Below are 15,934 nucleotides of genomic sequence, written 5' to 3'. Positions count from 1 at the left end.
TCTGTAGGTGGGGGGGGGGGAAATTTAAAAAAAAAAAATTAAGAACCAATCTACTAGCTTTTACCAGAAATTAGTTAAATAAAATAACAATGTAAACAAGGTTGTTGGAGATAGAAGACTAAAAATAAATTCCTGATGAGTGGGCTGCTTATTCAAAGATAATGTTTTTGAAAGTAATGTTTTAGCATCTAAGTACTTTATTTAGAGAGCTGCTTCAGCCTACTTAAAAATTCCTGGTACTCAGTCACTGAACAGTATTGGTTACTAGCTGATGAATGTAGTAAAGCATGACTGCAGTTGGAGCTTTGCAGGATGTACCCACCAACACCACATTCTGAAAAAAATTCCTTGTAAATTATGTAAAAATATGTATTTGCAGAGTAAGGAAAAAAAATACAACTGTTAACTTCTTTGCTATATTACAGAATAAAATACTATAAAAGAGATGTACTCCACTATTTGCAAGTGAACAGTTGTGTATTGGAAAGAACACTATGGGCAACTGATGGTTCTATAATTATGGGTTTCCTGAACGGCACTGCAGAAACCAACAAAACTTATATTCAGTTCTCCATCTCTACCTTGTTAATAACATTTTTCAACACCTCATAGTACAGGATAGGAAAATAGATCCCTCCTACTTAATTTTCTGACAGGTTTTCAGTTACTTGCTCTAGTACTGTATATGTTAAGCACACAGACCCAAGTCTTTAGCAGAGTTCAGATCAGGAACAGAAACAGGTGTAACAGGATAACATGGCTAGAACTGTCTAACAGAGTAATCCTGAATCCAGGAACAGGCAACTGTACCTTGTTCTGATTCTAACTGTAACTCTTCATTTTAAAAAATAATGCTACAAAAATGAAAAATAGATTTTTCACAGAATCCACAGGGAGGGAAAAAAAATACAAAAAAAAATCCACCACAAGAAACCCATAATTCCCTATCCACAGCCTCCAAGGGTGAAGTCCTGCAAAAGAATTACTTAATAAGGGCTTTTTCTATTAATTACCAAACCAAGCCCATACTTTGGAAACTATCGTTTTTGCTTGTAAAAGCTGGCATTTCTGGTATTTCTGTATGCAACCTTTCTTTCTTCACCGGGGTCAGCAGTATTTCTGGAAAATATAAGATGGACAGCAGTATAAATGCCAGTAAGTAATAACTGTTTAATTTTCAAAATGCCTCCTTTAAACCAGAAAAACAGAGGACACACTTTAATACATTAACAATTATAAGCCTCTTATACCCATAAGTATATAATACTAGAATTAAATAACCTTGCTATGATGTCATACACCCATTCACACTTATTTCAACTTAATATATTCCCTTCTGTTAGTACTTGACTAACTCCAGCAAACAGGACAGAGTCTCACCAAAGTCTATAAAGAGGATGTATTGCTACTGTACACAAGAACCTCAAAACAGAAGTGGCTAGTTCTGATCTCACTTACTACAAAACACTGATAAATCAAATTAAATGAGTGAGTTTACAGGAGCAGGATGATCAGAAGCAACAAAAAAAAAGTTCAGAATTTAAATATTATATAAAGCAATAGTTACAACTACTAAAAACAATAATAATCATAATTACTCTCATGAGCTGCAAATCTACTGTTGCTACAAAGAGCCAGTTTGCGAAGCTTCTTTCTATATCTTTCTTCAGCTTCCAGAATTACTTTATGATGGTCACACTGGTATGGACAACTTTGCAATACCTGGATAAAGGTTTTACTATTGAAGGACTGTCCTGTTATGCAACCTATAAACAGAAAAATAGGATAATGTAGAAACAGTAAACATGAATAGCATAGAAGCCAAAGTCCAGCACTTTATTTTGTTCAAATCTACAATCTGACCTGCAATTTTCCATATACACATCTTAAAAGAGGTTACACTTCCACGAACCTCCTTTCAGGTAGTTTTAGATAATGATAAGGTCTCCCCTGAGCCTCCTTTTCTTTAGGCTAAACAGCCCCAGTTCCCTCAGCCACTGCTCCTAAGTCTTGTGCTCTAGGCCCTCCACCAGCTCAGTTGCTCTTCTCTGGACCTGCTCTAGTACCTCAATGTTTTTCTTGTAGTGAGGTGCCCAAAACTGAAAATGGTAATTGAGGTGTGGCCTCACCAGTCCTGAGTACAAAGAGATGATCACTTCCCTAGTCCTGGCTAGCAAAAGTTTCTTCACAGGAAGCCTTCTTGTTCATTTTTGAGTACATTTTTAGTTATTCTTGGATGTTCTCACAGCTAGTTAACATCAGTTGAGGGAGAACCCCTGCACCGTGAGGAATTACAAGGCACTGGTACATATCTGCAGTATTGTAGCCAAAGATAAAGCAGTGCTAAAGTTCAGGTTGCCATTTAGTTTGACAACTTGGATTCATATGCCTAAATGATGTTCACAGGTGGATTATGGATTATTTTTTTCTAATATTCAGGGCAGGGGCTTTTGGTGGTTGATTGTTTGTTTAATAGAAAGACACAAGCTTGATTACAAAATCCACTTACAAATTCTGAGTGCTGGCAGCATTCTCATAACCTACTGACAGATCATGTTCAGGAAGTACAAGATGGGGTAACTGAGGGCTGCAATCGTGGATTAGTGCAAAACTGGCTGATTGCACTTAACAGCAGTAAGGCAGAGAAAACAGAAGGGTGGCAGAATAGTTAGGAGGCTTAGCAGGGGATACAGGAGGGAACTGAGCAGGGCTACATGTAATTCCTCCCTCTCTCCAAACACAGAAAGCAGGAAAATACCCACTCTTGTAAGGAGTGTCTCATCTTTTAAACTGTTGTATATTCTGCTTGTTAGTAAACCCACATTTGGAAAAGATACATAGACCATAACTGCAATATGTAAACTTTACTTCAGTATTGGTGTTTTATTTTAGAAGAAGAAAGAGGAAAGGAAGTTGTTAAGAATTACATAGCAGGTAAGTCAATAGATGTGCTATAATTTCTGTAACGTCAGTTCACTAACTGCATCGCTGACTCCTTAAGGCTTCTTTTATAGACTCAGGAAAGAAAGATATAAGATATTTACCTAAACACCTTAAATCTGCCATTTTATGGGATGCAGATGTAGTTGAAGTACTTTTTCCTTCCTTGGTTATCTCTGAGTAGAATGAATATTGATCTAAATTAGTCAGGAAAACATCTGCTAAGAAAATACAACCTATCTTTTGCTATGGTAATCATGCACCAAGGTACCCATATTCAATTGTATTTTCCATCTGTAGATTATTAAAATTTAATTTACATAACAGCAGAAAATCCAAATGACATTCCTGAAGTTAAATGGATCACGTTTACATTTTTGTAAAACCAGAATAATTACATTTAATTCAGTGGTCTTTCATCACCCTCCCAAAGCATATTACTTTAACTTGAACACAGCAAAATAACCCTCTAAACCCTATAAACTGTATTTCTGATTTGGAATCAGATGCTGAAAACTCATCTACTGGAATAATACTTATTCTCAATTTAAATAGGCCTAACCTAGAGATCAGCTTGGTCACCTGTAAAGCTACCAATCTGGCAAATACTTCTCTAGTGAATAATTATAAATTTCATAAACTAACAGAAAACTAAATTATGAATAGAGATTTGACTGAACAGATCCCAATTCTGAAATAAATATATCAGAGTAAGAATATCAATGCAAATCTGAAAAACATGCATCTTAAACACGTTCACCACAGAAATAGCTTCAGGCAAAAGTAGCTCTCACAGGTAGGTTCTATGCCCAGTCTTACACGTACAAACCTCCCCAGCATCCTTACACATTTTCTACTAATGGCTTTCATTGTTCAGTATGAATTGCTTTCAGACTAAACTTCAAATATTTATCTGTCATACATTCACTTGAATAGTTAAAAATCGATTAAAAAAAGAAAGCTAAAATCTCTGTTAGAAGACACGTTAGATAAATATTATCCTGGTAAAACTGTACACAATGTAAAGTTCCAAAACTATGCAAACAGTTAAAGGAGATTATGCTGAATGTACTCTGTCATCTGATCATACGTAACTGATAAAAAGTAGTGATAAAAGTACGCTAATTAAAAACTCATTAAGAACAAAATTATCTAAGAAAGGAGTATGTTTAGCTATTTGTACCTGATGTGCATGTCTGTTTCGTGTTTTTAACAATCTCTGCTGGTTCTTTAAATAAGTGTTCACTGGGAAGATAAAAATGTGAATTTAAAAAAAAAAATAAAAAGCAAACTTCACAATATATGTTTACCTGTAAATTAATAAACTCCAAAGGCCAAAACCACATAATCTAATTATCCAAAGGGGGTACTGGGCTCGTATGATCCAGCACGTAATCATTGTGTGTGAGGAATCTGTTTACCAGAGGTCTGTGGTCAGCATTCCTGGCAGTGCTGTTCAGCACGCCTGTTCCAGCCTTTGCAGTGCAGTGGCTTGCTTTCAAGGGATGCTGGGTTCCAGGGTCTTTTGTAATCCAGATTCTAAAGATTACTTAGCACACGTAACATTTTCACAAAGTCTTTGAAATACTGTAGCCTTCACCAGAAGTTGCAAATGCTCTAAAAGGTAACTGATTTTCTTACTCTCTTGCATATATTAACTTCTATGCAACCAACATGCTCCTGTGGTAGAGTGAGCATGCATTTTTTATGTCATTGACTACCTCCAAATGCTGCAAGAGGAAGGAGCCTAATCTATAGTTACACTTGAGTAACTCCTGTTGTCACACAAATACGTATGCCAGGAGACAACGCCTTTTTTTTCCCCAAAAAATGAATTTATTTCTTAACAGTTTTGTGCGTCAAAGTTCAGAAAAACAAATAAAGAAGCTGTGTGAAATGATGCTAATCAGTAGCGAAGCAAAACTCTACTGAATGTACCATGGAAAATATCCTAGGCTCTTCATCATTTCTGTGGTAGTTGCAAAGTTACAACATAATGCACGCAAGGGAACTGCACAGGAGCAGGGTCCAGCCAGACACAGGGAAAAAAAGCACAATAATAATGTGGAATTAAAAAAAAAAAAAAAAAAGTACTTTCATCTATACTCTCTCATTGCCTGTCTTGAGGGAAATTCCAGATATAAATTTGAGAAAATGGAATTTGTATTTACCCTTGCAAGCTGCCCATAACTAATTTTTTGGTTATGAACAGAAAAAGAAAACCCTAGCAAGCGAAAGAAGATGAGGAAAATAAAACAAGAGAACAGTGAATGACTGAACAAGGTTGTATCCTTCTCTCCCCATGCAGGGAAACAATTGAATATGATGGGAGAAAAGTGGCAGTGGGGGGAGCCTTCTTCCCTGGTTTGCAGGCACTCCAACCTCAATTTCTTTTTCAGAGCAGTTCTGTAACTGCTGTTTTCCTAGTACATGCGTATTACAGAAGTCTTTGTAGTTTCATCCAAATCAATAGATCAAATCTCCATCTACTGAATCAGTGAGAATTTTGAGGCAAAAACTATGGATGCTTTTTCCTCATGATGTTGAGGGCATTAGAACAAGGCCTGTAACAGGCTCTCTACACAATCTGTCAGGAGCCAACCATCCAGAGAAGACAAACAGAAGCTTTTATTACTACAATGGCTATCATCTTTGATGTCAAAACCACTTGCACAGAATATTCCATAGTGAGCCACCAAAAGGCTACGTCTTTCCACTAGGGAAAAAGCCAGTTAGGAAAAGATAACTTAAAAGGCTGGCATTCAATTTGGAAATTACTAAAGAAAAGCAACTTAGTATTTTTACTTAGGTGTAAGACACTTACTTTACTTGAAGAACAGACTGATTTTTCACACAAGCAGTTTTTCCATTTATACTGCAACTGTGATGTACACTGTGTGTTTGCAGTTCATTAACTGAACGCTGAATATTACTCTGTTCACTCTGTCTAGCAGAGGCATGTACTGGATCCATAGTGTTCAATATTTCATTTTTCAGTGAAGAATGTACAGATGGAGCAAGAACCTGATCATCTGACTTAGAGGTCAACTGTGGACAATATACTTTTTGTGTTATTTCTTTGTAAGTTTTTGGATCAGCAGGATTCACTTCATGGTATTTTGGTGCTTCAGTATTGGCTTCTGAAGATCTGTCTACAAATACTCTTCCTTGAACTCTTCCCTGTATTGAAAAATACTAGTTAGCAACAGTACAAGCTCTATAAATCTAGTAACAAGATTAACTAGGATAGACCAGTCTTATGCTGAAAGTAAAGCTAATTCCAGAGCAGCTTCAAAAACCCCTGTTTGTGTGGAGAGCCAACAAGATAGCAGTGCTGCTCAAGGTGTTGAAGGAGTATTTAAGTGATAACTGCAGGCTGAAGGAATGGATTTGCTACTAATACAAGGCACTTCTAGAAATGAAAAGATTTCATTAAGATCCAGCTAAGTAACTCAAAAAGTTGCTGTTCCACACCCAGCACAAGGAAAATATGAAAAAAAATTATTTTAGTTTGTGTTCACATTTTCCATTATCATCTATCCCATCATATTTGTACAATCATGGGCATTTCATGCAGCAAATATTAAAAGCATAGTTTCAAATTATCAGCAATTAAAAATAAATCCAATTCTTGTTTCTCCAATATAAATAATCTCAGTTTTGTAGAAAATACGGTTTTATAACAAACTGAAATGTTTCATAAAAATACAGATGTCTGCACTCTCAGATTGCCCTGCATACTTCTATCTTTATGCGATACACAGCAATGGTGGAAGTTGGAAGTTGTATTTTTACACACATCCATTTTTTTTCTCTACTTTTCAAGCTCTCACTGACATTATCTTATGGTTTTGTTTTCTATTTCTCCGTAAACTCTAGGAACATTTGCTTAGTTTTATCCTACTTTGGTAAAGAGGCCAACCTCATCATGTTCTTTTTCAATCAAGCTTATTCTGTGTAATATTTCTTTTGCTTTCTTCCAGTACTCTTGTAGACTTCTTTTTCTGACTTGCACATCCAACTCTTCTGCATTGCTCATGTTTAACGAATTATCGTGTGTTTTCAGGGACAATTGTTCAGCTTTATAAAATATTAAAAAATATTAATATTCCAAATTCTATCAATTAACACCTTAATATGTACTTATTAGAGTTTAGTATGCTGAGGGACAGCTTCAACAATTTAAAGAAATAACATAATAATTTTATATAACTTACATTTACACATAAATGTCAATACAATTCAAGAATAAACTGCAGTTATAAAAGGTGAGCTGGCAATCATAGTTACTGTAAGACCTTTACACAATGATGCTGTGCTCTAAAAAAATTCCTTCATCATGGACTTAATCCTAATTCCATGGGTCCTTTCCCATTATAGGTATCTGGTTGGTTCTGTGTTTGGTTTTAAAAAAAAACCAACTCCATAGGAATGGACACTGAAAATCATCATACTCCCTCAGTCTTAAATAAAACTTTGTTAAGTTTTCAGTACAAAAATGTAGATACATGCTTTTTACTAATTATCAGTTGCATCATACCTTCCATGCTTCAGAGATTAAAGGACCAGATGCCTTTGTTTCATTGGTAGTATTATATAGTTAATTAAACAAACAAAAAAAACCCACACTTGAACAGGATTCTTCAAAATACACCTTACTTTAAAAAAAAAAAGGGGTTTTTTAATACTGCAAAATAATTGTAGTCATGGTGATTTGGCACTTGATTATCTGTTGGTTTAATCTCCATACACAATGGTACACACCCAGGAACAGAGTACCAATTGCATAGTATGTGACAATATTAATATTTTGCACCTAATTTATAGATAGGAAAGCTTGAACTGTACATATATACATTTCACAAATGCAAAAAAACCCCAAAACCTTCAAGAGTGCACAGTATTAAATACTGCTACACTTAGAATCATTTAGAAAGTCAACAGAATGTAAAGATGGAAATAATCTCTAATTTTGAAAGGAATAACAGTAAGCTTACTCATTTGCTTGCAGTTCTGCAGCACAAAAGTGGCAGCTTTGTTTAGTTCCTCATCCTGAGACTCAGTCAATACCTGAATCATAAGTGGAAGACCATTGTTCTGGAGCAGCTCACACTGGTTTTCTTCTAAAATAGGATATTGTAAAGGAAAACAAGATTGTTTTCAGCCTCATACACACTCAGAGTATTTTTGCAAACTAATACTAGCTACTTTCAGGGAAATTTTGAAAACTATTTTCATTATGGCTCTCAGCATGCTGTAATGACCTGCTACCTGCGTTGCAGAAGCAGCATTCTAGATCACACAGGATCATTTAAACACATCTCAAAGTTCTTGTAAAAAAAATGAAGAAAGACTGAGATAAATTATATGACAGAGCTCTGTTGTTAAATGATGTCATTTAATTGTCACCTAAAATATTTGAATTGTGGCTTCTGTATTTCTGTTCCTCTGGTGTATACTCCTCAAGTATATAAAGTGACATTTATGTAAGCCTTGAAATGCAGAAATATCAAAACCTTACAGTTTAGAATTTGCAAAACTCTAATAAAATGAGCAGCTTAATCCCAGTCTAGTTACTGTTCCTCATTGTTAACTACATAATTAGCTACTATTTTTGTGATGTCATTTGCAGTATGTATTCATAAAAATGACAACTTTCTAAAAATAGCTTTGTTGTCTAAACTTGATAAAGGGAATCAACAAAAGATGAAATATTATTTTGTCAGTGTTGACATCAGAAGAGAAACTTTTATTCTGTCAGTTTAACCATATTTCCATTAAGCCTTGTTTCAATTAACTCTTCGTGAAATAGTGTCTTTTCAAATATCAGATTTATGAGGTACTGATCTAATTATTGAACTCGTTATTGACATTTAGAGCATGATAATCAATCAGGATTTTTGAAGATAATCCCTTTTCCTGGTGTTTCTGAACATACATGAGAAAAACCATTAGTATAAACAATGATCAGTATGGCACAACTTCCCATTCTGTTCACTTGTACTACCCTAAAATACCAACTTCAGTGTCATATTTTCCCCAGACACGCTTGGGAAAGCCCCGAGAAGCCTTCACAAAAACGTTTAAGCATTACCTACTGTTTATCTTACTTCTAAACCAATACTGTTAATTAATAGCTGTGTAAACTGTGGACAGAAGCTGTATATATCAAGGGCCATTAAAACAGAGCTCAAAAAGACTTATTTGGTATGTTTATATTGTAGCAGTTTTCAGGTCTGGATGAATTTTACCAAAGCCCAGCTCTGAATTCTGAATTTTGCATAACAATCTACTTTTTCTTAGATCTTCATGATACTGTATGTCAACAGGTTTTAAAATTTAAAGATGGAACATTGTAGCAAACATTTTTTCTCAACATTATTACATTTTTAAATAGAATTTTCCCTCTTGTTCCAGTCTTGACGAAATGACACCACTGAAGTAGTTACTGAAGTATGAGAATTTAGTAGACACTGACACAAAGAGAAAAGAAAAAATCTTACCACAAACTTCAGTACAGTGTCCAATTGCCAGAATAATGCTAATTTTTTCTCCAGTATCCAGAGTGTCATTGGACAGCAGCTTCAGTAGCTCTGACACAGTGTGATACTTTGTCAAGACAACACTCATTGCAGCTATTATATTAAAAATAATTTGAAAAATTTAGATAGTAAGTATACAGGCATCATCCAAATATAAAATGCTGTTATTCCATGGAGCTCCACAGACCTCTAAAAAGCCTTGAGCCTGCACAGTCCTCCCCTCTCCCTTTCATTTTAACACTTCAAATTACCATACCCCTCCTAGTTCAGTAGTTCTGGCCATGCTACTCCCCGTGTCCAATGCTGCCCTTTCTCTCAGATTGTTCTGCATAGAGATGTAGTAGAAGATCTGACAAACAAGGTCTTTGCAATGTGCAAGTTTTGCAGACTTTTGCAGAGTTTCTCCACATACTTTATCAGTTCAAGAACAGAACAAAAAAGAGTAGAATAAGGTTTGAAACTATCTGCCACAAAAAGAGCTAGGAATGTTCCCGGTAGAGGGCAACCTCCTCCTTAAACTGGGAACTGCCAGTACAAATATGCTGAAACCTAATTCTGTCACATACCAATTTCTGGCACATACCAAAATCTTCTGGCAGAATACACAAAGACATCATCAGGATAGCACTATCCAGAGAGCAAATCAGAGTAAAGCTGAGTTATGCAGACATACCACGTGTGTTCAGCTCCACGCCCGAGTCACTAAAGCCTCCTACAGTTTACAAAGCTTATTAGCTCAGGCATAGGCCTACAGAAACACTGCCCCAACTCCAAGGTCCAGGTTGACCACCACATGCAATTCTCAGGTTTACTTACACAAAACTAGCTTATTTTTTCATTTTCAGTGTAGTTTAAATCTGTTTATTTTAGCAATAATGTGAAAGTAACCCACCTCAGAGGAACCAATTAATTTCCCATATACATTTAAAATTTTAAAAAATCTTCAACATAAACCAGCATATACATAACTTAATTGTCTTTTAGCACCCATTCATGTGATTTTTCCACCAAAAAGAGACTTTTAAAATTGCATTTTAAAATGGCTATTTATAAAAAATGGCAGCGGTCTTTTCACTCACAGTCATTAGCAATGCAGGCATCCAAAGTCTTTGTCACTACCACTGCAAGTTTTGTGCTTGAGTAACTCATACAGGAACCATGCATCAGCTTGAGGAGAACCTGAGCTAATGTATCCAATCCTCCAACAGAAACAAAATATTTCTGCACAGACGCTTAGGGGGAGAAAAAAAAAAAGAAAAAAATGTGTCTTGAATAATCCAAGTTGCAAATTGTTTTAGCATTTTATTAATCATCACAATTTTTCTGTTCAGGTATTAATCATTACATTTCCACTCATATGACAGAACTGAAGTTGGGTATATATTGAACTCAAGAAATGCAGTAGTTGTCTTATAAAGTAGTTACAGGAAACACATGGCCCTAATACATGCATACAAATGGCAAATATTATGTCCAAGTTATACCTAAGTCATTCTTTCAGAGGTGTAATGACTTCTTTTGGTAAAATACTGTTAATCTGAACAGTTTCCAAATAGTTTTTGCTGACCTTACTAAATGTAGCCAGTCTGTGGCTATTTGTGCATTTAAGCACAATGCAGTGTAAGTATGGTGGAATACAGTTTTCAGAGTAAAATTTGGAAAAAATAGCAAACGGATTTGTAGAGATTGACAAAACCAAACATTTAACTATTGAATTAAACTTACTTTTACAAAAGAAAAACTTGAGCTGAACTTACAGTTATTTGCAACAGTGAGACCAACAAATGCACAAATAGGACGAACTATCTCAGGCTCGGTGTGACTCTCCAGCCACTCTTTGGCATATGGAAAAACTGAACAGCAAATATTTTGATTATCTTCTGGAAAAATAAAGACAACCCCAAATCAAAATGCAGTGCAAAATTTCAGTTGAACAGTAAAAGTGAAGACAAGCTGTAGCCACTTTGGAGAAATCTCTTAATCTTTCTCACAGTTTCAGCAGCAGTACCTACCGTTCTGAGGGTTGTTAACGCAGGCGCAGAGAGTACTGCAGACTGAAGACCACAGCTGATAGCTCTCATTAGTATTTTCATCTGACAGATCCATCTCAGATGTGGAAAGAGCTGTTCTGTTAAGAACAATGCAAACAAGTACCAGGTAGTCAAGCAAACCTAAGTCCTACATAGTATATGATTTTCCTGTTTGAACTGCAACTGTTTGTTTACCTGAATAACTGCAGCAGAAGACCGATGCAGCCTGTGTCTCTGACATGGGCTTGCCCACTTCCTAAAAAGGAACACACATAAGACTCCAAAGACACAGCCAACTTGAGACAAAACCTTAATGGCAAGTTTCATTGACATATATACACTCCATTTCCATTTCCTAAGTGTATATCCCTCCAAAAAACAAATACAAAAATCACAATAATATGTTGGTGAAGATGTTCCATTTCTTTCTATGTCTGTTTTTTCTATTAATGGTCAGAAACTACTTGTTTGCATTTTTTTTTAAAAGGTCATTTCTTTTTTAAAATTAAAAAACTCTGTTGTTTAAGGAAATCCCAGTGAGCTATGATCTACTTACTTCAGCCCCTGTTACATGCAACCATTCATCTTTATAAATTAACTTTACTGAAACATTACTTATTGAGTGTTTCAAACTTCTGTACTGCATATTAGCAAATAGGGAAAAAAAAAGTGTCATAATAGAAAAAAAAACCTTACTATTATTTGAAACCAGGACTAAGATGACATATACAGACATTCTTTTCAAGTTCACACCAGTATCCTTGTTAATTAAAAATAAGATGAGGTCTTCAAACAATGCAGAAGTACACAAAGTTTGTTGACAATAAACTGAAATGAGAAAATAAAACCCATTAAGTCCTAAAGCAAGCCATTTATAATGCTAAATTATTTCTGTAATACAATAACTAGAGTCTCAGTTATATCACAAACACAGTGTAACTTATTACCATTACTCTCTATTATCATTCCCAATGTAAATAAAGCCGCTTCCTTTACTATGCAATGAACACTTGACTTTGCAAGATCATTTATAAACATCAAACCACCAATTTCTCGAAAATATTCACTTGCTTCACCTATAACAGAAAAAAAGAACAAAAATTAAACTTTTTCATTCTACAGAGAAACAAATGCAAACCTTCCCAGATTTTACAATTTCTCAAGCCTCGTGTCCTTTTGTTGTTGTTGGTTTTGTTGGTTTTGTTTTTTAAATTGTTTTTGTTTTGTTTTTGACAGTAACAAACAGCTTCTTAACATAAACTGTGAACATAAAATTGCATTGTTTCTAAGGAAAACCGCTTCTTACTGTTTTGTTGACAAATGGAATAAATTGTGATCAAAGCCTCTTTCTGTGATACAGGGCAATCCATCTGATATTTAAGGCATTCAAGAAGTAAGTTCAGATCTGTTTTCATATCTAAAACCAAAAAAAACCTTCTTGTAAATAGTTATCTTTTCTTTATATTAATCTATTTAGCATTACATATGTGTACCACATTTTTGGGCAGGTTTATTGTATCTTAAAGAAAAAAAAAACCAACAAACCCTGAGGACAAATGGCCACTTCCATCTGTCTATAAATAACAAACAAACCTCACCTAAAAATATTCCTCTTCATAGCTTGATATTTGAACATGTTTTCCTGTGCTAAAGTAACAGCCCCCTTTAAATATTTCCAGCTTTAATCACTAGTAACTGTTAGTAAATACAATGCAAATTACTAAACATTAAATTCACAATTACGAGGTGCATTAAGTGTATTTAAGTGAATAATATAGAACCACGAAAATATTACAAGTGAAAACACAACTGAAAATCTACAAAGGGAATGAGAAAGAATCCAACCAGGCAAGGCTTTCTATACGATACTTAAATTGCAGAGACCTAGTAACAGAAGCTAGAATCTTCAATCAGGTTGTCAGTTTAGTAAATCATCAAAGAGCCGTTTTCTGGGCACCTCCACACAACTCTAGGTAGGTAAACCACTTTGCAAATTTCTTTTTAATTTTCTGTGTGTAATAGAAATATTGGTAATTCTTTTAAACAGTAACAGCGGATATTGTGTATTTTAAATACCTGTAAGGTTTGAAGCTTCTTAGAGAAATTAAAATACAATTAAAATGTGGGTAAATATTAAGAAAAAAAAAAGGGTGACTTTGTAGTGGCACTATTTAGTTTTTAAAAATTTGTCACGAGTTTTGCCCTTAATCTACCCAGTACAGAATCCAAAAATTTGGCAACAAGGAAAACACGGGATGTGTATCCTAGTCTAAGAAACGTTGTAAAGTTGATGCAGATAATAAAGACAAATTATATTGGGTATCTTACCACACTGGTTTTTCTGCACCTTTTGATTTTCCATTTTTGGTTGTATCCTTGTTCTTGTTCTACAATGGCAAGGAAAAAGTGTTTTCTGTTTAGATTACCCGTGTTTATAACATCATACACAGTATAAATTAAATTATTCTTCTTAAAGTGATCTTCTGGTTAAACACACAGTTTAATATGCTCTTGCATGGCAAAGATTTTCTTTGGAAACACAGTATTTTATAGTAACATTACATTTCTAACTGCTGTATCATGTTTTTAAAGTTAACATTTTGTAGAAGTCAGGTGATTCCACATTACCACTGTGGAGCACCAAAAACCTCCCTGTCATTAAAACCATACTGAGCTCTGTACCATTCATCAAAATAATTCTGATCCAGTTTTCCTTTAAAATAGGTTGCCACCTTTGTCACCAGACAGCAACTGGCAGTAAAACCACCAAGTAATGTTATGTGGAGGATCAAGTGTGTCTGACATCCACTACAGAACTTTCAGCCTCCTAGCACTACTCAGTGAGCCAGTAAACCATAACTATACTGTTTTATCGGTACTGATCAAAACCAGACAGTGAGCATGAACTGAGACATTATTTCTTAAACTAAGGATTTATTTTAGTTCACCAATTAAATTGAACTGAGACATTATTTCTTAAACTAAATTTATTTGGTGAACTAAAATAAATCCTATCACATCATATAAACCACATAAACCAGAGAAACTCATGGTATTAATCCTATATAAGCCTAACGTGCCAGCATCTGAGAGTTAGATGAGTAGCAGTGATAGTGGAATTCAGGTTTGGAAGCAGAAAGATGGTCCCTTAACCACACGCCGAGTCTCGAACGTGAAGAAAGGCTGATGCAAGCATCACAGTAACCCATTGCAATCTCTCACAAATTATTTGGCTCCAGGCAGAAACTTTAAATCAGTAATAAATCCAGCTTAACAACTAATTAATTATCCTTCTCAAGGTAGAGCAAAGGCACTAAGAAATGTCAGTGTCATCTTAACGAAGGCAGCCAGCCCGGCTTTCCATTTGGAGTCACTGATTGTTCCCATTCCCTTGCTGCATCCATCACTTCAAATGCCCCATAATATTCTCACAGTAGCTTTGGTGAAACGTGTTTTGAGAGGAAAAGCTTATCTTCCTTCACCCTTCCAGAAGCAATAATATATATGCATTTCATTTTCTTGCAAATCTAGCCATCCAACAATAGCAGGGAGCTTACAAGTCTTCCTCACCTCTTTTTGCCCCTGCTGGTACCAACCTGCTAGCCTAAGAGAAAACAAAAACTACCTACATATTCCTTAACGAAGGAAACGCAGTAAAAATGAGCTCAATTTGGAGCTAACTTCATTTCAGTAAGTTTCATTAAATACACATTTACACAATTAAAGAGCTTTTAATATAAGGAGCACAAGGTCTTTAAAACACTATAGAAAGCTATATCCTGACCTTAACTGGATCTTTTTTTCTTATGCAACATACAGATGGTACACAAAATAACACTTGTACGCCAGCCTACATTACAGTGCAAATAGATCATCTCAGTCCTTGCATCACAGGGCAAAGATGAAAAATAACAGGATTATTTTTCATCTTTGCAAATGATGAAATCAATATAGCAAATGTTGCCTATAAAAGACTAGATGACCTCCTCCCCATCAGTTATGGAAAATAACTCAGCAACATCCCCTCAAACCTCAAAAACACGCTCTTTCTAAAAAGTGAAGATATATTCACATTCAGTGGCATTAGAGCACACAGCTTGAACCCTCAAAAACCACCACAGCTGAGGAGCTCACACGGAGGCCAAGGGGAGCATCCCCAGTTGGGCAAGGCCGTGCTGCTGGGCTCGCCCCTCCGCAGCCATGCAAGGACAGAAACAGCCTGTCCCAGGGGGATTTTCCCTTTTTGAAAGCTGGGGGTCAAATCCTATATATTGGAAGAAGTGAGGATTGTCGGTGTGCTGTAGAAATCCAAAATTTACACCAGCAGCTGAGGATGCATCCACTAACTTCTCGGCTACTGTTCAGCCTCCTGATGCTATTGTAGCATTCATCCCACCACTTATAGAATCATAGAATCCTTTA

The 15,934-nt window shown here is 35.4% G+C and overlaps 1 protein-coding gene across 1 annotated transcript in view; it reads right to left on the bottom strand.

Annotated features, from left to right (window-relative positions):
- The window catches only part of CCDC79 (coiled-coil domain containing 79), a 17,407-nt gene extending 3,533 nt beyond the window's left edge, over positions 1-13,874 (bottom strand). Inside the window, exons 1-15 of the mRNA XM_008939570.1 lie at positions 13,841-13,874; positions 12,819-12,929; positions 12,460-12,588; positions 12,209-12,340; positions 11,708-11,768; positions 11,495-11,610; positions 11,240-11,362; positions 10,562-10,714; positions 9,444-9,575; positions 7,938-8,063; positions 6,863-7,020; positions 5,765-6,120; positions 4,124-4,185; positions 3,045-3,137; positions 1,599-1,766 (exon numbers count right to left, since the gene is read on the bottom strand). Of these exons, the coding sequence (XP_008937818.1) occupies positions 1,599-1,766; positions 3,045-3,137; positions 4,124-4,185; positions 5,765-6,120; positions 6,863-7,020; positions 7,938-8,063; positions 9,444-9,575; positions 10,562-10,714; positions 11,240-11,362; positions 11,495-11,610; positions 11,708-11,768; positions 12,209-12,340; positions 12,460-12,588; positions 12,819-12,929; positions 13,841-13,874 (1,954 nt within the window). The remainder of the gene's footprint in view (positions 1-1,598; positions 1,767-3,044; positions 3,138-4,123; positions 4,186-5,764; positions 6,121-6,862; positions 7,021-7,937; positions 8,064-9,443; positions 9,576-10,561; positions 10,715-11,239; positions 11,363-11,494; positions 11,611-11,707; positions 11,769-12,208; positions 12,341-12,459; positions 12,589-12,818; positions 12,930-13,840) is intronic.
- Between the last annotated feature and the right edge of the window lie 2,060 nt (positions 13,875-15,934).

Source organism: Merops nubicus, unplaced genomic scaffold (genome assembly GCF_000691845.1).
Source record: "Merops nubicus isolate BGI_N331 unplaced genomic scaffold, ASM69184v1 scaffold10004, whole genome shotgun sequence".
NCBI lineage: Eukaryota > Metazoa > Chordata > Aves > Coraciiformes > Meropidae > Merops > Merops nubicus.
The sequence above is the reverse complement of the archived record's forward strand: the minus strand, read 5'-3'. Positions and strand labels throughout refer to the sequence as shown.